The sequence below is a fragment of the Erythrolamprus reginae genome, chromosome 9, assembly GCF_031021105.1.
Source record: "Erythrolamprus reginae isolate rEryReg1 chromosome 9, rEryReg1.hap1, whole genome shotgun sequence".
Classification (NCBI taxonomy): Eukaryota; Metazoa; Chordata; class Lepidosauria; order Squamata; family Dipsadidae; genus Erythrolamprus; species Erythrolamprus reginae.
Genome location: NC_091958.1, coordinates 38,333,790 through 38,354,968, shown reverse-complemented (window position 1 = coordinate 38,354,968; position 21,179 = coordinate 38,333,790). Strand labels below are relative to the sequence as shown.

The window sequence follows — 21,179 nt, the reverse complement described above, 5'->3', positions numbered from 1 at the left end:
GACCCCCACCCCACCCATTGTGGGGTTGAGTGATGGAGCAGGGCCCAGGGAGAAGCGGGCTGGGGTCTGCATGTACGTTATTTTGATTTGATTTGACTTCTGTGCCTGTGGAGATAGGCTGCTAAGGTGGGACGGTGACGTGTGCTCACTCTCGTGGCTCTGAGTGCTAGCAGAATCCAGCGCAATTCTGCTACTGCCGCACTTGTGGCTCCGCACGTGATTTTGCTACCTGCCCAGGGGCAGTAGCAGAATTGCACTGGACTCCACTAGCACTCAGAGCCACAGGGGCGAGCACATGTCACCGTTCCACCTTAGCAGCCCACCTCTGTATGCCTCCCAATTGGACTCAGATTATAACAGATTGACACAGTTGGAAAGGGAGCTTGTAGGTCATCTAGTCCAACCCCCTCCAAGCAGCAGACCCTACATCTGCCTCTACCTAGGGTCGAACTCATGTCCTCCTAATTGGGAGGCAAGAGCTCTCCACCTTGCAGGTCTTCAACCCCTGCTCAATCAGGCGGCTACCCTCTACCCTTCCAGAATATCACAGGCTTAGAATCAAGATGATGGGAAGTGATCAGAAGAAGTAATAAGTATCAAGATCGTGTGAAGTAATAACAGAATAACAGTTGGAGGGGCCCTTGGAGGTCTTCTAGTACAGCCCCCTGCTCAAGCAGAAGACTATGTCATTCTGGACAAATGGCCATCCAGTCTCTTCTTCAAAGCCTCCAGTGATGGAGCCCCCGTAACCTCTGAAAGCCAGCAGTTCCACTGGTACTCTAAGGAAGCCCAGTCTCTGGGATCAGTGGGCATTCTGGGAGCCTCAGGCAACACCCAAAAGAGGCTTTGAGGGGCACTGCAATGTAGCTCCTCACTGTCTCTGCCTTGAAGGGTCAAGTGGTTCTTGCAAAGTGACCTTTCCTTGACAGCCTCTGGTGTGTGAATATCAGGGCCAAAGCCAGATCTTCTCCAGAGAGCAGGGAGTGGTTAGGATTGTTTTGATGCTCGGGACCTTCCTTATCTCAAAACTCAATATATTCAGTGCCAGCCAACTGCAAACACTGGTCTGTATGTCACTTCACTCACCCAAGGCCAGGTGCTGTGTGTGTGTGTGTGTGTATGTGTTTACTAGCATTAAAAGTATATGGTCACTAAAACGTTTCTCAGTAATCTTTTATGAGACTTCTTTAGAAATTGAGAGTTGGCGGGGACTGCTTGAGGTGGAAGAGAATGAAACTCTGGCTTTGGGTTTACGGATCAGATTGATCTTCATAGAAATGGCTTGTTCATATTATAAAAAAAGCAAAAAGCTGTGATTTGATGTTAATGCCTTATTCTATTGTAACAGTCGGTAGTCAATGCTTTTTTCTTTTTCTTTCCTCACTTCTCGTTCCCCTCCCCTCACTACTTTTTTATCTCCTTTGTATCCGATAATATTTTATAACTCAATACAAATATGTTAATAGAAATTGAGAGCTGGGAGAAACTATAGAACTTTTGTGGTGGAACACGAGCATCATTTCTGTGAGTCAAGCAGGTTCAGAAGAGATACTGAGCGAGCAATTATCTAATCCCATCAGGAGAGTATTATACAATAATGGAGTTGGAAAGGACATCTTCTAGTTGCCAATGGTATAGGAGACCCTGTAGATCCAATGGTATATGGAACTTGCAGAGTTGTCTCTATCTATCCCATGGTACTTTTTAAAAAATTCTGTGTGGAGTGTTCATTGTAGGGTGCATGGAGATTTTTGGGGCAAGTGCTTATGTATTTGTGAGGGTTTTGTGGTTTCTGGATATACGTGTGTTTGTGGGCTTTCTTCTGGAATGCATGCTGATAACAAAAAGAGTAAGTAAGGAGTGTTTCATTTTCTGCCGTTTGCCCTCCCTCGATTTGTAAGAGATATAGGAATAATAGGATAGAACATAGGATATAGGAATAATATAGAATCCTAATTTTAGGAATAACAAAGTAGCTTAGAATGAACTATGTTTATAAGCCAGGTTCAAGCTGGGACTTCTAATGTGATTTTGTTTCAATGATTTATCTCAAATACTGATATTCAGATGACATTTTAATTGAACAGATTCTACTCATATGTACATAGCATTCAGTATTAAACACATTATCTGGGGTTCACCGCTAAATGTTTTCTGTATCATCATGTACTACAAAAGAGTTGATCAGTTCTTTAACTCAGTGAATTTTTGGAATCTTCAATTATTAGGTAAACTTAACAAAATCTAGCTTCTCATGAGAAAAATGATGTAGTTTTGTAGAGAATAAAATGGTTGTCTTGTTTGGCTGTGCACAGTTTGACATATTAGAGATACTTTTGTGGTGATAACCCTGTACTATTTATACTGACTTTTAAATAAGGTTAGATCTTCATGTCTAGTTATTTCTCATCTTGGAGAGATAGTGGGTGGTAGAAATCAACCTCCTATTTCTAACTCTGGAATAGAGGCAGATACATTTTTTTTGTTGGATTTAAATGTTATGTTAACTTTTCAATTATTTTTTCGAACCTTTATTACAATGTTTTTGATAGCCTAGGAAAAGACTCATTTTGTCAACTCTAAAAATATTCTAGTTTTATACTAATTTGTAAACATCTGGAAAAGGACTATTTAATAGTCTTGGGTGGTTCATACTTCTAAAAACTCCACTGAGTGCTCAGGAATTCATTTTAGCTCATGGAGGAAAAAAGACTCCAGAATATGTTATTGGCTTGACCTTAAATATCCTAAACTACTTCCAGTTACTCATAATAAGTACTGGATCACTAACTTGTCAAATGCTAGCTCAGCTAAAGCCTGAGTTGCCTTGATAACAAGTTTGGTGACTCAATAAAGGTAACAATATTTTTGTTGGACTTAGCCATTCCTGCATCATGTGAATAACTCACTTTGGAAGCAATTGGTGTAATTAGATGATGCTGTCTGAAGTGGCCAAATGGAATGCAGTGCTGAAAATGGCCACCATTTAGTCATCGAGGGAGGTATTTGCCAGCTCAGCCAATAGTATTAGTCAGCTCTCTTTCTCAAATTGGCACCAGCTGCCATTTTGTTGGCTTATCACTTGGCAGTTGCTGGGTCAAAGCCAGAAGGGGTTGTCTGCACCCTGTGCCTCTTGCTAGAAACCCAAGCAGTGCATGGAATTAACTGGGAATTTACGGGTAATCTAGTCTTGCAGAAGGTCAAGGGACACTGTCTCCTGACTCTGCACTTTTAGAATCTTGTGAAAGTAAAGAGGAGAATCGGAGTCTTTTGCTTCTCCCAATCTTACCTATATTTATAATACATCTTAGAACTGCAGGAATGATGTGTCCAAAATTAGAAAATTCCACTCTGCAAGACATTGGGGCATAAATGGCTCCATAGCTAGCACAGTCCTGATCAAAGCGTACATTTTCCCTTCTCCTCTCTTGGTCTTAGAATCTAGTGATAGGGGGACTCACTCCCTACTTCCTCTATGTGTGTGTATGAGAGAGAGAAATTCAGGGCAGCTAAAAAGGACTTCTTGGATGGATTGATACACCAAACTAAGTGGTAATTGCTTGTTTGAAGATTGGCATATTATATAAAATGAATCATTTCATGCCAAATTAAGTACAGTAATATAGGCTGTGACTTAATATGCCATGTATGAGAGATTGCACATGTTCCCTGTTGACTTCCTGTTGTAATCCAGCCGGATCCCACCTTATGGGACCAGAATGTTGCTCTTACTTTTGGCCTTACCTTCACCATGTAGTTCAGGTGTTTATATGGGAGCACTATTTTTAGCAAAGAAGGAAAAGACATATTTGCTTAAACATTCTTTGCTTAAACAAGTCCCATTGACTTTTTTTAGGTGTAAAAAAAAGCTTGTATTGGAAGTCCAGACAATAAACTCAGAACTCTGTAATAGTAATTCATTCAGTAGAAGGCTTTAAAGTCTTCCATTCCAAGCTCTCCTATCTTTTAACTAAAAAGAGTTGACCTTTACATATATTTTGGGAAGAATAAATATTCCAAAGAGTTTACATGAATGAGATTGACTCCCTCTCCAAGAATGATCATTGTTCTTTTCTACAAGCTGTTTTTAGGTTTCTGTATATTTGAATATGTATATTATAATTTTAACTTAATTTTGAAAATCCATCTACCACTGTGTGAATGCCCAGATACTGGTAGATCCCATGCTTCTCTGAGCTGATATAGATGATCAAACATTGATTGTGTTTGTGGTGTTGAAATAGGTTATGGCACATGTGGCAGGCACCCTCTGCCTTGAATTAAATCCCACCTTGTATCTGAGAAAAGGCAGATGGTATAGTGCTTCCCCTCCATTTTTATCCCCTAATAATCTTTTGAGGCTGGTTTAAATTCTCTCCAAAAGCTTAGACAGCAGAACTTGGGTTTTCCCAGTCTTTGGCTCCTTCCTAAAGCCTATAAATCTCCTTAGTTCTTGTTGGATGAGCTGTGAGGTGGGTCTACATGCAACGGATCTGGCCTTAGTGGTTTTCTGACAGGTTTGGTTGGATCTCTGAGTTTTCTATGAACTCATTTAGACAGTTTATGTTTCAGTGGAACTTTAACAGCATTTGTGGGGAAAAGTCTGCTTTATATTCTTGAGTAAAGAAAAACACAATTGTAAAGATGAATTAAGAGTAAAGAATAATGCCAAATTAACTGCCAGCGTTTTTTTCATGGCAGAACTGTGTTATATGACAGATGTTTCTGCTCACTGTGAATATACAATACACATTATATAGTAACATAATGAGTGTCATATGAGAATTGTCAACCTTTATGAATTCTTAATAATGCTGTCCTTGGATAAAAGTATTCAGGAACTGAAGTTTTGGCCTAGAGCTTTTTAAATTAAACAATTGCTTTCTTAGTCTAAGCTCCCATGAGGAACCGAATGATTCACTGAGACCTACAGGTAGGTTAGTAACACCCATGGAGAAAAGTTCCACAATGGACCATACTAATAACATATGACTATAACACTCATCACACAATAGGAACACATATGACCAATTGTATAAGTTAATCATAAGTTATTAGATCATAATTTTTGAACTTGGAATGCATCTATGGCTTTGAACACTAAGGACTGCAAAGCAATGTAATGTGATCAGTAATGTTTTTAATTGTGCTCACCAATTTCTATTTGTTGCAAAATTACACAAATTGACCATTATTAGAAGCATAGCATTGGCTGAAGGAGTTGCCGTGTAATTTGTGCATAGGTGGAAGATGTTGTGGCCTGAATTCTTCATTTACAAAATGTCCCAGTAATGTCTGTTTGGAAACAAAGACTTGTTTTTAGTTCAGAACAACATGTGACAATTTGACTGTCGTAATAGTATAAGTTTTACTTGCGCTTAATGTTGTGGAATGCAGTATCATATTCTCAAGTCTATTTTGGAAGGTAGCTTACTCTCCCATCAGCTGAGGCTGCAGTGTGGATGGCATTCTTAAGCCCAAAGTGTTGGTGAGGAGTTATGGAAAGTACAATTTGAACCTGCTGATTATGTTTTCAAGGTTCTGCAGAATGTTGCTTTGTGCAATCTGTAGAAGCCTACCTCTTTTTTTGAAAAAATACTGATGCCCAGCACAAACACGTGAGTATTAACAGCAGTTGTGTCTTGGCAGTGGAATAAATCGTTTCTAATAAATAAAACTGGATAGAAATATTACTTCAAAGAGATTTGGGTCTTGGTTGGTGTTGTGATTCCGTCTGAGGCCCCTCAGGGAACGGCTGATCCTCTGCCGGCTTCCTGCTCAGAGGGGGAGGATGAGGAACAGGAGGTTCAGGCAGACGGGGAGGAGGAATCTCAGGCTGAGGGAGAGGGAGGACAGCCAGAGTCCCCCGAGAGGGAGCTCTCCCCAGCAAGCAGCCTGGATTCCTTAGATGAAAATGCACAAGCAATAATCGATCTCCGGCAGAGAAGAGCAACACAACGAAGGGGACAATTAGCCAGGTACTTTCAGCACTAAAGAGGCAACAGCTGGGTTTGGGTGTGGTGCTCTCTGGAAAGGCTGAAAAGGCTGACCCACCCTTCCTGGCTTGTGGAGTATTATCTTTGGGAGTCCTGGGACCTGGCTGTGATCTTTGGCGTCTTGGAATTCTGGTTTGTGACTTTGAATACTGAAACCTTGGGGGGAAAAGGTGTGGGTCTTATTCTCTACAGTGGTGGGTGTGCCAGCAAGAAGTCTGCTGTATTGTCTGGCCATCAGGACTCTGCTGTGAAGTCTCATAGCCTGCCTGTTGGGAAGAACAGGTTTTTCTCTGTGTTTATTTTTCAAACTATAAAGTGCTTTTGCTTTTACCAGCGTGTCTGGCTGCTTTTTCCAGTTGGTGTTGAAGTCTGGGGGCACCCAGACAGAACAGTTGGATTTGATAGTCAAATTCAGGAATAGAAATGAGGCTGTTTGTTATCCTTGCTAGCCTGATGTGGCTAAATACTTGGGAATTAAAATTCCCATACTCTGAGAAACAGCTGCCTCACCTAAAGCGAGATTAATTTATCCAATTTTTCCTCCCTGAGCACCAAGAACAATTAATTCTTCTGTTTCTAAATTCATTGCAGTCTAATTTCTGACTCTATTTTCGATCACCTTCACTACACTGAAACTGCCCTTGAGTTAACTGCCTGATCTAAAGTCTTTATTCAATTTTCCTTTCTAGCATCTTAAATTCATTTGATTGCACTCTCCTATTTGAATCCCCAAATGCCATAACTCTTCATCCTGCTGACTTGTTTTCCCTTTCATAATTTCTTGTCTCTCTGTTCTCTCCCTTCCCTCCCCCATCTTAACAAAGCTCTGCAGCTGATGCTCCACTGGCCAGTCTAACAGTTTCATCAATTCCTACTATGTCTATCAGCAGTCACTATTATCTAAATATACTTTTGATTTTGTCCAACTCTGATTTACCCATCTTCTTAAATAGTTTTTGAGTACAGTGATCCCCCGCGTTTCGCGATCCCGATCATTGCGAAAGGGTATAACGCGATTTTTCAACCCGGAAGTCAAAACACCATCTGCGCATGCGCGCCCTTTTTTTATGGCCACGCATGCGTAGATGGCGCCGGGCAGATCAGCTGCTGGGCGGCTTCCCTGGGTCTTCCCCCTCTTGCTGGCGGGAGGGCGAGCAGCGGGCATCAGCGAGGAGTTTCCCCACCGCCCACGCAAACTCCTCGCTGCCGCTCGCCCGCCCTTCGCCTGCCCACGCCGTTCGCTCGCGCCACTTCCCAGCTGAGTCCTGAAGCGAACTTCCGCGTTTGGCTTCAGGACTCAGCTGGGAAGCAGCGCGAGCAAACGGCGTGGGCGGGCGAAGGGCGGGCGAGCGGCAGCGAGGAGTTTGCGTGGGCGGTGGGGAAACCCCAGCGCCGCTTCCCAGCTGAGTCCCGAAGCCAAACGCGGAAGTTCGCCTTTCTCTTCTGGCTTCAGGACTCAGCTGGGAAGCGGCGCGAGCGAATGGCGTGGGCGGGTGAAGGGCGGGCGGGCGCGCGGGCAGGCAGGCGGCGGACAAGACAAGCGGCGGGCGCGGCAGCAGCGAGGAGTTTGTGTGGGCGGCTGGGAAACCCCAATATTCGGCTCCTCGCTGCTGCGGCAGAAGTAAAAACACCATCTGCGCATGCGCAGATGGTGTTTTTACTTCCACACCGCTACTTCGCGAAAAACCGATCATTGCGAGGGGTCCTGGAACGGAACCCTCGCGATAATCGGGGGACCACTGTAGTTCTGTTTTGAAGCCTCAGTATTATCTTAGGCTTAATATCGCTTGAGGTTGATCTCATCCTATATCTTTTCAAAAGTCTTTTATTTCTTGACCATCAGTAACATCTGCCTGTCAATCAAATGCTGATTTTTATTTTCTCTTTTCCTTCCCAACCTTCCTCCTTCCAGTTATTAGATTAGGACTTCTCTATATAACACTAATTTTGGTCTAGTGTAGGGGCTGGCAACCTTAAACATTCAATGTCCATTTGGACCCATTTCCCACAGAAAAGAAAATACCGGGAGCCACAGAACTAGCATACGTAGTTGGATTAAACGGTATGTTTCCTTCTGAAATGTTTCTTTTTGCCAGTGGGTATCACACATTGGTGGTTGTGACACTTATTTTGAGCAACAGATAAATCAGTTGCCGAGGGATGAAAGAGCCACATGTGGCTTCAGAGTTGTGGCTTGTTGACCCTGGTCTTAGTGGTAAAGACATCAGCCAGAAACCAGGAGATTGAGTTTTAGTCTTTCCTTAGGTGTGAAAAATATGACTGGGTCAGTCTCTCTCTCACCTCAACCCACCTCAGGGGCTTGTGGAGAAAAGAGGGGGTAGGAGTAGTTGGCATGAGGGTGGTGATGGTCCTTGGTGCTCTCAGAACTTGCTTGCAACATAAGTATGGGTAGTAATGAAACATCCGCAAGAAAACAAACTCAGAAAGCACAAAGGACCCCAGACTTCCGGTGGTGATGCGGAGCATACCGTGTTTCCCCGATAGTAAGGCAGTGTCTTACTATCTTTTTACCCCCAAAAGCCCCACTGTGTCTTACTTTGGGGGTATGTCTTACATTGTCCCGGGCACCCGGGGCCGGCTCGTCTTCGGGCTTCGGCCCGGGCGAGGCCTCTTCTCCGGGCGGGCGGCGTTGCGCGGCGTCGGGCCTGGCCTCCATCCCTCCTGCGCCGCGGCGGGGCCGGTCCGCGATGTGCGTCCTGGGGGCGCCCGGCTGGCCGGCTCCGGAGGCTGCGGCTCCTCCCGCTGCTGCCCAACGCCGAGGATGCCCTGCGCCCAGCCCGGCTACGGCAGCAGGCAGGCAGGCAGCCCCAGGCGCGGCGGGGAGAGCAAAGGCGGCTTCGGCCCGGGCGAGGCCTCTTCTCCTCCGGGCGGGCGGCGTTAGGTGGCGTTGCGCGGCAGGCACGGCTGCCTGGAGGAGAAGAGGCCTCGCCCGGGCCGAAGCCGCCTTTGCTCTCCCCGCCGCGCCTGGGGCTGCCTGCTCTCCCCGCCGCGCCGAAGCCGCCTTTGGTCTCCCCGCCGCGCCTGGGGCTGCCTGCCTGCCTGCTGCCGTAGCCGGGCTGGGCGCGGGGCATCCTCGGCATTGGGCAGCAGGCAGGCAGGCAGCCCCAGGCGCGGCGGGGAGAGCAAAGGCGGCTTCGGCCCGGGCGAGGCATCTTCTCCTCCGGGCGGGCGGCGTTAGGCGGCGTTGCGCGGCAGGCGCGGCTGCCCGGAGGAGAAGAGGCCTCGCCCGGGCCGAAGCCGCCTTTGCTCTCCCCGCCGCGCCTGGGGCTGCCTGCCTGCCTGCTGCCCAATGCCGAGGATGCCCCGCGCCCGGCTACGGCAGCAGGCAGGCAGGCAGCCCCAGGCGCGGCGGAGAGACCAAAGGCGGCTTCGGCGCGGCGGGGAGAGCAGGCAGCCCCAGGCGCGGCGGGGAGAGCAAAGGCGGCGGCGGGAGTAGCGGACGCCTCCCTCGCTTTTAGTACCGTGTTTCCCCGAAAGTAAGACATATGTCTTACTTTCGGGGTATGACTTATATTAGCCGACCCCCCTGAAACCCCCCATATGTCTTACAATCGGGGGGGTCTTACTATCGGGGAAACACGGTAGTAGTAACAGGACGACCTTTGTCTTCCACAGTTGCCTTTTCTTTTGTGAAATCCTTCGAGACACAGACTGGGGACGTTGTGGGCAAAGAGGGACTAACCAGCGGGCTGAAGGCTTTTTCCTTTTGCATCCTTTTTTCTCTGCCAACCAGGAGTCTGGTTCCCCCCCCAATAGAGTCTCCTCTTTTTTCCCTCTACCTGTCCTAACCGAAAACCCTATCAATTGTGGAGCCGACTGGTGACAGGGAGCCGCAGCAGAGGGATGAAAGAGCCACAGGTGGCTCCAGAGCCGTGGGTTGCCGACTCTTGTTTTATCCATTCCATGCTCTCCTCTTATTTTGTTGCTATTTCTTCTTGCTCATCCAGAACTTTGCAGCTGAGGTGCCAATTCCTCAGTCTTTGCATGGCATGGGCTCCACATCTGGATTCTGAGCAAGCTTGGCCTTGTTTTCAGCACGCTTGGCTTCTTTTTTTCTTTTTAAAGTTTTTTAAATTTTTATTCCCATACAGACATTTTCACATATTTATCATCCCATTTCTCATTTCATTCTTTTGCAAAATCTTTATATGCATATTCTATATTTATCTTATTGCTTTGTTCATTCAAGGTTGATTTTTTTTTAAATCGTCCTCCCTTCCCTGTCTCATACAGTCCTTCTTTCTTCTTAGCTGCTCTTCGTCTTTTTCTAAACCTACTCTCCCTCACTTCTTCCCCTCCTGTCCTCTCTCCTCTCTCTCCTCCCTTCTTCTTTCCTCCTCTTTCTTCTTCTTACTCCTCTCTTCCTTTCCTTCTTCCTTTGCTGTACTTTCTCCATTTTACTGGGATGGCATTCTAGCAACCTTGAATTCTTTTACATAGTCTTACAATTTTTCATATTTTATTCCATACATATTCCTTTAATCCATTTCTTTTGCATTTATGTGTTTGTCAATACATTTCAAATTTAAAATTTCATCCCCCCCTTCCCTATCCCCTCATCTCTTTCAAGGTTTACATCATTCAGTTATATTCAAACTTCCTCTGTATGGCATGGGCTCCACATCTGGATTCTGAGCAAGCTTGGACTTGTTTTCAGCACTCTCCTTGGCTTGGTTTCTCATGTTGTTTTGCCAGCATATGTGTTCCTTCCCTTGCATGGAAATACCTTTAGGCCGCCTGCCCGCCTGTTTCCTCAAGGTGCAGAGTCCGTGTTAGAAAACCCACTTGGTTGTTATGGTAGAGAGAACTCTAGCTATATACATGCAACTGAAGTAATATTGTTGCTCTGTTTTGTCTCTTCCTCCTTTTCCTTCTTGCTATTGTAATTTTTTTTGGAGTAGATGCCAGTTCTACCAGAGATGGAGTTAATAGAAAAATAGCACTAAAGGGAGATTTGGTCTCTCTGGCTGATGTAAATAGGCATTACATTTAAAAGAAAGTAGTACTTTTAGAAACTGTATGGCAAATGTGTGATGCTGCATTTGTTGGGCAAATATTTTCCTCTCCTATTCCACCTACCTCTGTATTCATCATCTTCATTTAATGACCCTATAATCGTTTGTGGGATGGAGTCTGGCCAGTTGAATGGAGCTTGCTGTGAAGGTTTCAGGTAGATCCAAACTGAACCAGAGTCCAAGTCAAAGTACTGTATTCCTCAAAATTCCAATTTATTTCTAGAGCCATTCTGGCACCTACACTGGAAAACCCGAATCTGAGTTTCCCACCCAGTTGAAAATCTGCACCCCACCCACAAACTTGTCACATTGCCCACTCGGATTGTACTAGGGTGGCCAGTCCTCCTTCCGCTTCCACACAAGTCCAGTGAAGTCTCGTGGAACTCGCATTTGGGGGGAAAGTTAGTTACATTCTTCCTAAACACCCCTTCTACGTCTTGATATTCTCTCGGCATCTTCTGGGAACCTGGTGGAGTGGCCTCCCTCGCAGGGGCTGCCAGTTGAGGGTGGCAGAGCATTGGGCAAGGTTTACCCACATTGTGTGCCAGATCCCTCCAGTGTAAGTAGTCCTTGACTTATGACCACAATTGAGCCCAAAAATTATGTTGTTAAGTGAGTTTTGCCCCATTTTATGACCTTTTTTGCCACAGTTGTTAAGGGAAAATCCCCACAGTTGATAACTTGGTAACATGGTAGTTAATCTGGCTTCCCCATTGACTTTTCTTGTCAAAAGGTCGTAAGAGGGGAATCACATGATCTTGGGCCACTGCAACGGTCATAAATATTGCCCAGTCTCTGGATTTTGATCACATGATGATATGGTGCTACAAAGGTGGTAAGTGTGAAAAACGGTCATAGGGCACTTTTTTCAGTGTTCTTGTAACTCTGAACGGTCACTGTTGTGAGTTGAGGATGGCCTGAACTTAATCGGCTGACCTCCTCTCCCACCCTCAAAATCCTGATGCTTAGAACTTGTATGTTTCAATTTGCACACGATCTATAAAAAAGCTTCCCTTTCTAGGACAAACGTTTTGTCCCTCTTCAAACCAGCCATTGTGAGCAAATTGCAGATAAGTTGCAATTACTGTCGTGCATTGAAATGTCTTGGTTGTATATATTGGGGGTGGTGGTGTTGCAACATCCCTAAATTTCTTACTAGTCACAAGGGTTCCCTACCGCTACTGGTGTTTTTTCTGCAGTAAATGCTGATGGCATCAAGTTTTTCCAGGGGCCCTTTTGTCTGGCATAATTCTAGCAGTAAGTTCATGAAAATAACTGAAAACAAGCAAGAAAATTCATACATGCACCTTTCCTCCTTAAAGCAGGCTGAAAATTTGGGTGCATCTTATATTCTGAATGAAATTTTTCCGAAACCTTTTTCCAGCTCTTACAAAGCCGCCTTGCAGTCTTTTCCCATTGCTATTCCCTCCGAAGAATGTTTTTTCCAGCCCTAAGTTTTTGCAGGCTTTTTTTTCATTGCTACTTGCTCCAAATAAGGGGATAAAATAATGTGCCGAAACTGATCAGATAGCCAGATGAATATCTGGTAGACAGATTTCCCCCCTATTTTTCCTCCCCCAACACTAACATGCGTCTTACTACAGGTAGGTTGAATGTTAATGGAAGTTATCTTCAAGAATAGAAAGTACTATTAGGATACTTTACTTTCTTGTTTAATAACATTATTAAAATTACAACCTGCAATGATAAATGAATACAACTAAAAGAAAGGAAAAAATAGAAGCTATAGAAAAGGAAATCTGATCACAATTAAGACCAACAATTTCCATTGTTAAGCAAGACAAGTGTTAAGTGAGTTGTTCCCCATTTTACAATCTAAGAGGAAGAATTCCTCCTAGGTGGAGACAGTGAACTCTCAAGTAGTGCTGGATGTCCTGTCATTTCCCCTCCCCCCACCAAAAAGGATTTACAACATGGTGCAAAGGCGAGATAAATATTTCAGTGGTCAGTAGAGGGTGTGTGCATTAAGTGCACTAAGGTGCCTATCCGCCCTGTCATTCTATTTTTTCTTTTATTCTTGTTCTCATTTTTGTTTGACAAATTTTAATAAATAAAAATAACAAGATGGTTAGAAAAAGTAAGGCCTTGCTTGCACTGTCTATTTTTTTAAAAAATGTGCCCTTTTTCCATAGTGGGTGAAGCTAACATTCCAAGAATGGGTAGAGACTATCCCTTCACCTTGTGAGGACTGAGTCTGTCAAATTGAAAATCTTTGTCCTCCTGCCATAATTCCCCCTTTTGTACCAAATGGGAAGAAACAAGGATGTCCCCAAATTCCTTTGTTTCAAAGATGATGTGGTAAAAGCCATTTCATCCAGAGGAAGGAGTCATTTTGAAAGAAGTAAGCCCTGAGTTCAAATGCAAGAACTGGTAGTACTCCTCAACTTAAATCATTTCGCTTAGTGACCACTCATACTCACATAATGGCACTGATAGAAAGTGACTTGGGACTGTTTTTCACAATTATATACCTGAATTTGACTTGGTAATGCTTGATGGAGTGGACAAGGCCATAGGAGCTGTGAGTTCCTCCACCTGCTTACTGGAGCTGTGTCTCTCCTGGCTGGTTTCATCAAGTAGAGAAGTGACACATGGTTGGATCCAGGTGTTGATTAACGCTTCCTTGAGTGAGGGGTCCTTTCCTCAACCATTAAAAGAAGCGGTTATGTGACCCCTCGTCAAGAAACCGTCCCTGGATCCAGCCAAGTTGAAAAACTTTAGGCTAGTCTCCAACTTCGGTGGTCCTTGGATGAAGCCGATTATCTTGACCCTTTTCACTCTGGTTTCAGAACTGGTCATGGCATGGAAACCGCTGTGGTCGCGCTGATCAATGATTTCTGGCGGGCCCAGGATAAGGGTTATTCCTCTATCCTGGTGCTTCTTAACCTCAGCGGCCTTCAATAATATCAACCATGGTATCCTTCTTCAGCGTCTCGAGGGGTTTGGAGTGGGGGGCACCGTTCTGCAGTGGTTCTCTTATCTCTCTAGTCATTTGCAGTCAGTGTTAGTGGGGGATAGAGGTCCACCCCAGGCCCCTACTTTGTGGAATGCCCCAGGGGTCTGAGCTCTCCCCTCTACTTTTTAACATTTACATGAAACCGCTAGGTGAGATAATCCGAAGGCACAGAGAGCAGTATCAGTACTTTGATACCCAATTATACATCTCTATCCCATGCCAATTCACTGAAGCAGTTGATGTAATGTGCCGGTGCCTGGAAGCTGTAAGGGTCTGGCAGGGAGTAAACAGGCTCAAGCTCAACCCTGAAAAAACCGAGTGGCTCTGGGCATTTCCTCTGAAGAACCATTTCATCTGTCCCTCAATTGTTCTTGGGGGGGGGGGAAATTTAACCCCCTTATATAGGGTCCGTAACTTGGGTGTCCTTCTAGATCCACAGCTGAACTGCCACCTCTCAGCTGAGGCCAGAGGGACATTTACCCTGGTTTGACTGGTATACCAGTTGAGGCCCTATCTGGACCAGGAGGCTTGTGCACATTCATTCAGGGCCTCATTATCACCCCTCTTGATTATTGCAACACACACTACATGGGGCTACCCTTGAAGAGTGTTTGGAAACTACAGATAATCCAGAATGCAGCCATCTCTCTGGCTGCCCCGACGTTATGGAATCAACTGCCCCTTGATGTCCGCACTGTTCCCACCCTACTATCTTTCCGGAAGGCTGTGAAGACCTGGCTTTGCAGTCAGGCCTGCGGGCCATGAATGTAACATCTTGTCATTTATTTTTTTTTTATTTATTTATTCGTTCTTTTTTATGCCGCCCTTCTCCTTAGACTCAGGGCGGCTTACAACATGTTAGCAATGGCACTTTTGAACAGCTCCATCATGCCTGACTGCAACTGTTCTGTATAATTGTGGATTCGATTGGTTGATTCTTTTTTGTTTTATTATGGGTTTTTTAATGTTCTTATTACTAATTATGTGACCTGTTTATTGTATGTATTTATCGTTGTAAGCCGCCCTGAGTCCCACTGTGATTCGGTGGCATAGAAGTCAAATATATTAGCAGGTTGGTCTAAGTCAAGTCTCAAATTTAAGTAGGGGTAAACAAATGTATTATTGTGTTTCTATTGATTGTTGAACTTGCTAACAAGATGCTGGCTTGAATTGGTGTAATTTTTCCCTCCAGCGGGGAAAATGGTATGGAAATAATTGCAATTTGTCAATCAGTTTTTAATAAGGGATTGATCTTCCCAGAATTAAATTGAATTGAATTCTTTATTGACTTATCTTCATAAGTGATTGGACACACAAGGAATTTTTCTTTGGTGTAGATGCTCTCGATGTACATAAAAGAATACATTTTTCAAGAATCATGAGGTGCCACACTTAATCATAGAGTACATAGAGTACAAATTAATTCATCCTATCCATGGGAGAAAGCTCAAAAAGCATTTCAGAGTTGCCAGTTCACTTTGGCTTTGCCTATTTCTAACGCCTATTTCTTTTCTTCCAGAAAGTGTGGATGCCCATCAGCGGAGTTTTGACGTAGGAATCCATATTGGCTACCAGCGTCGTAATAAGGATGTCTTGGCTTGGGTTAAAAAGCGCAGAAGAACTATTCGCAGAGAAGACTTAATCAGCTTCCTGTGTGGAAAAGCTCCTCCTCCACGAAACTCTAGAGCTCCCCCAAGACTGACTGTAGTATCCCCTAACCGAGCAACATCCACGGAAACTAATTCTTCGGTCGAGACGGACTTGCAGCCCTTCCGGGAAGCCATAGCTCTTCATGGTAATAGTGGTTTTTGCCTCTCCCTCTTCCTAATCTTTAAAAAAAAATTGGAAAGAAGCACCTTGCCTTGAGTTGAGACCGTTTCATAACTCATGGGCAGTGAGGGGCTGCTCCTGGTGCGGGCCACGCTATAGAGTGGTAGGGTGCGTGCGCAGCTGCGCACCCCTGCATGAGATTTGGCTTCTGGAAATGCGCCGGAAACCAAATCTCACATGTGGGCGCGCGCATGAGTGAGATTTCAGCGATTTTTCACAGATTTCTTTGCTTCTGCGCATGCCGCTGGGTTCGCACCGGGCAGCCCTTCAGTGCTCATGTTTTTTTTTTTTTAAATGACCAGTGATACAAACAATAAAACCTCAAACTGTTTCTCAGTATGTTGGAGACCAAGCTGGGGCTTCCCAGCACTGTCAACTCCTTGCAGATGTGGGCCTCTTGTAGAGAATGACTCACCAGGGTTGTTCCTTTCCTCTGGTGACCTCAAATGCTCTGAAAAAAACCCAGATGTTTCTTACCAGCATTAATAGGTTAGGGCGAATATGGTTAGGTCAGAATTAAGAAGCAGTTTGTTTATCCTGAGCGTTTGGGAGGAGAAAGCTTGGGTGGTGGTGGGGAAAGCGCAGGAGATGGCCTTGAAGGGAGTTGTCAGAGGCTGCCATGGAAACGTGGTCCAACACGGGCCATTAAGGAAGCTCAGTCTGGCTTCTCCCAGATTCAGAGGGGAAGAGGAAGAAGTAAAATGCAAACAGACTTGAGCAGTAGTTTGTTAATGTAGCCTAAAATACAATTAGCTCAGAGGTCTCTAAACTTGGCAACTTTTAAGACTTGTGGACTTCAACTCCAAGAATTCTCCAGCCAGCATAGCTGGCTGGAGAATTCCTGGAGTTGAAGTCCACAAGTCTTAAAAGTTGCCAAGTTTGGAGACCTGAGCTTCTTGTAATTTGTATTGTAGACTTCAACTCCAAGAATATTGTGGCTGGAGAATTGTAGTAGTTGAAGTCTGCAAGTCTTAAAGTTGCCAAGTTTGGAGACCTCTGAGCTTCTTGTAATTTGTATTGTAGACTTCAACTCCAAGAATATTGTGGCTGGAGAATTCTAGTAGTTGAAGTCCGCAAGTCTTAAAGTTGCCAAGTTTGAAGACCTCTGAGCTAGAGATTTCTTGGCGTGCTGCTTTCTTGAGCTGATCTACCTTGTAGGGCTGGACCTTCAGTGCCTTGAAAAGATAGCTGGTTAACGTTTGGTGGAGGAGTTCAGTTTCTGGGGTTCCTTAGGTTCAGTTTCGATCCCCGTTTCTTTGGGTTTTTACCAAAGAAGAAGGTTTGTTTTTTTTATGGCTGGAGGGGGAGAAATAAAATTGGGGTTTGATAAGGTTTTGTTAGGAGGCTGATCTTGCTGTATGTAGCATGGCCTTAGGCATGTTTATTTCGTAATGTGATCTATGAGCTTTCATGCCTTACATGACTGCAGGCTCTTTTTCTGGTTGGCTATTAGTTGTTTGGTAGCTTCCGAAAACAGTTTAGAAGGATTTTTTTTTTGGATTGAGGGGGGCTATTGTGTTTCATTCTTGTAAAGAAGAGGTAAGGAATTATGGCCGCTCAGGAATTCTGGGAGTTGAAGTCCACAAGTTCTACAAAGGGTCTGTAGCACTCCACTTCTTTTCTAAAGAAACAAGAGATCTGCTTTGAAAATATACTACCCCCAAAAAATAAAGGGAACGCTTAAACAACACAACAAGTAAATCAAACACTGGTTGACAATCATGCTATTGTGCACATCCAACTTTGTGCAGAACAAAGTATTCAATGAGAATATTTCATTCATACAGATCTAGGATGTGTTATTTGAATGTTCCCTTTATTTTTTTGAGCAGTATATATTCAGTTGGATATTTGCCTTTCAAAACACAGCAGTTGGGTAGAGATAGCCAGATGGAGGGTATAGTTCAGGGATGGCGAACCTGTGGCACGTGAAGCCATATCTGAGGGCATCTGAGGCGTTGCCCTGTGTGTCAGCTCCATTGAGCACATGCGTGGTGTTGGCTAGCTGATTTTTGTTCTTTGTCTCTGTCCCCAGGCTTCAGGAAAGCCTCTTGAATCCTGGGGAGAGCAAAAAATGGCTTAACTGGCCAATTGGAAGTTTGTTTCCAAACTTCTGGTTGGCCCAATTGGCCCTTTTTTGCTTTTCCCAGGCTTTGGGAGGCTTTTCTGAAGCCTGGGGAGAGTGAAAAACAGCCCGGCGGCCCTACCAGAAGTCTGGAGGCTTCAGTGATGCCTGTCTGAATGCACTTTGGGGGGGGGGGGGGGGGCGCAGCATGGAGTTGTGTGCATGCATGTGGGGCCGTGAGGAATTGTGTGCATGTGTGGGGGAGGGGCATTGCATTGTGGATGTGGGCCCGCATGCGTGCATGCACACCCTTTTGGCACCCGAGCCAAGAAAGGTTTGCCATTGTTGATATAGTCTGAAGCAGTTGAAAGAGTGGATGCTTCACTTGTGGATGCTTTTATTATTTAATCAATGAGAGAAGCCAGGTTTGCTTAACAACTGAGTCATTCACGCTTAACTTCTGACCTGTTTAATAATAGAGGGGTGCAAGGCAAAAAAAGATAAAATAGGGCATGATTCGTTGCCTTGCTTAGCAATGGGAATTCTGGACTCCATTCTGGTTGTAAGACTACAGTACAGTGGTACCTCAAGATACGAACCCCTCGTCTTATGAACAACTCGTGATACGAACCCGGGGTTCAGAAAAATTTTGCCTCTTCTTACGAACTTTTTTCGAGTTACGAACCGGCGTTTGGAGACAGCTGGGAAGCCGCGCGGCTGTTTTAAAAGGTGACAGCCGGGAGGCGGGGCTTCCCAGCAGCCTCCCGAACGCCGGTTCGTAACTCGAAAAAAGTTCGTAAGAAGAGACAAAATTTTTCTGAACCCCGGGTTCGGTTCGGGAGGTTGCTGGGAAGCCCCCCAGCCCGGCTGTGACCTTTTAAAACAGCCGCGCAGCTTCCCAGCTCTCCGAATGCCAAACGCGGAAGTTCGGCTTTGGCGTTCGGCTTCGGGAGACAGCTGGGAAGCCGCGCGGCTGTTTTAAAAGGTCACAGCCACGCTGGGGGGCTCCCCCCCCTGAACCTGGAAGTTCAGCAAAAGTTCGGGGTTCGGGGAGGTGCTGGGAAGCCCCCCAGCGTGGCTGTGACCTTTTAAAACAGCCGCGCGGCTTCCCAGCTGTCTCCCGAAGCCGAACGCCAAAGCCGAACTTCCGCGTTCGGCGTTTGGAGACAGCTGGGAAGCCACGCGGCCGTTTTAAAAGGTCACAGCCGGGCTGGGGGGGTTGCCAGGAAGCCCCCCAGCCCGGCTGTGAAGCCGCGCGGCTGTTTTGAAAGGTCAGAGCCGGGCGCCAGCGGTTTTTTTGCGGGGTTTTTTTTTGGTTGTACGGATTAATTGACTTTACATTGTTTCCTATGGGAAACAATGTTTCATCTTACGAACCTTTCGTGTTACGAACCTCCCCCTGGAACCAATTAGGTTCGTATCTTGAGGTTCCACTGTATTTAAATACCTTGCATGAAAATTAGGCAGAATTTGATGGATATAGAAGTACTGTATAGAGGTTGGGAATAAATATAGAAGTTTAGGAGGAAAAAAAATCTTTGTATAGTGCAGTTTTTCCTGCCGTCTTAAATACTTGGGGAACTGTAAATTTCAGACTTCCCAGCCATGGCAATGAGGAAGACTGCTGAGGATTCTCATGGGGAGAATTTTCTGTCTCAGATCTCTGGAAATGAAACAGAAGCTTTTAAAACATCTGCTCTTGTGCCATGCTGCATGCAAACCTGTAATAGAGATTTCATTTGCAACTCAATAAGTGGCCGGTTTCATATCCTTTGCTCAGTGTGCCGCCAATATTGCTGCAGCAGGAGTAATTCAAATTGCAATTGGACAGCTTTTTAATTGGTTTAAATCTCTGGTAAGCATGCAACTCGTTGGGATTAGAAAACTATCTCATGGGGAAAAAAAACATACCTGATTGTTTTCCTCTTGTTAGCTCGGTGGGCAAACCTATTCTGAGTGCTAAGATAGCATTTCCCCCCCCAATGGCTTGAATATTGCTTTGCTTTGGGAAGGAATCAAAATGGCTGACAACATCCTGGGTCTCTTCAGGGAACCTGGCTGGCAGAGAAGAGAGGTGTGATTTATGCCTCCCCTTCACAAGGCATGTAGCCTTGAGTTTCCCACATCCTGAGTTGCCAAAGTGCCGAATCTTGGCTCTGATTCTCAAGACCTGCTTGCAGGGCAGGATAGGCAGTGCTGTTGCTAGGTAGGTGACTGGTTGGGGTGACCCAGAGCAAGGCTGGCTTTGCTTAGTTTTCAAGTTTTACAAGTTTGCTTGCCTGTCACGGGGCGAGGGAGTTAAAGTAACACTATGCTTACACATTTGACTCGGATGTTCCTGTATGTCAGGATTTTCAGTGAATGAATAAGGAAGGTCTCTGCATCTCTTTTTTTATTATTTAATTTTTTAATTAATTTTTTATTTATTTTATTTATTTATTCTTTGTCCAATATTCAATACATATGGAAGAGAATAGACATTGAGTAATATATATAAAGATAGTAAGTAAAAAAGAAGAGAAATATATGAGAGGGAGAGAATATATATGATATATGAGATAAGGAAAGACAATTGGACAGGGGACATTAGGCACACCAGTGCACTTATGTACGCCCCTTACTGGCCTCTTAGGAACTTGGAGAGGTCAATCGTGGATAGTGTAAGGGAGAAATGTTGGGGGTTAGGTGTTGACACTATTGAGTCCGGTAATGAGTTCCACGCTTCGACAACTCGATTGTTAAAGTCATGTTTTTTACAGTCAAGTTTAGAGCGGTAAATACTAAGTTTGAATCTGTTGCGTGCTCTTGTGTTGTTGCGGTTGAAGCTGAAGTAGTCGTTGACCGGAAGGATGTTGCAGCATGTGATCTTGTGGGCAATACTTAAATCGTGTTTTAGGCGCTGCAGTTCTAAGCTTTCAAGACCCAGGATAGTTAGTCTATTTTCGTAGGGTATTCTGTTTCGAGTGGAGGAGTGAAGGGCTCTTCTGGTGAAATATCTTTGGACGTTTTCGAGGGTGTTGATGTCCGAGATGTGGTATGGGTTCCAGACAGATGAGCTGTATTTGAGAATGGGTCTGGCATAAGTTTTGTAGGCTCTAGTCAGTAGTATGAGATTGATTTTTATAATAACAATATATCAATGAAACATGCACACAACATTAAACAATGTGCTCAGTGTTCAAGGTGCCCGCCACCAGACAACATTCTTACCCCTCCACCAAAATGGGAGCATATTTTCTATATACCATTTTAACTGAAGAGCAATACTGTATATC

The 21,179-nt window shown here is 44.9% G+C and overlaps 1 protein-coding gene across 1 annotated transcript in view; it reads left to right on the top strand.

The window, feature by feature from the left end:
* The window catches only part of HAPSTR1 (HUWE1 associated protein modifying stress responses), a 50,794-nt gene that overhangs the window by 1,874 nt on the left and 27,741 nt on the right, over positions 1 to 21,179 (top strand). Inside the window, exon 3 of the mRNA XM_070760839.1 lies at positions 15,529 to 15,804. Coding sequence (XP_070616940.1) covers positions 15,529 to 15,804 — 276 coding nt within the window. The remainder of the gene's footprint in view (positions 1 to 15,528; positions 15,805 to 21,179) is intronic.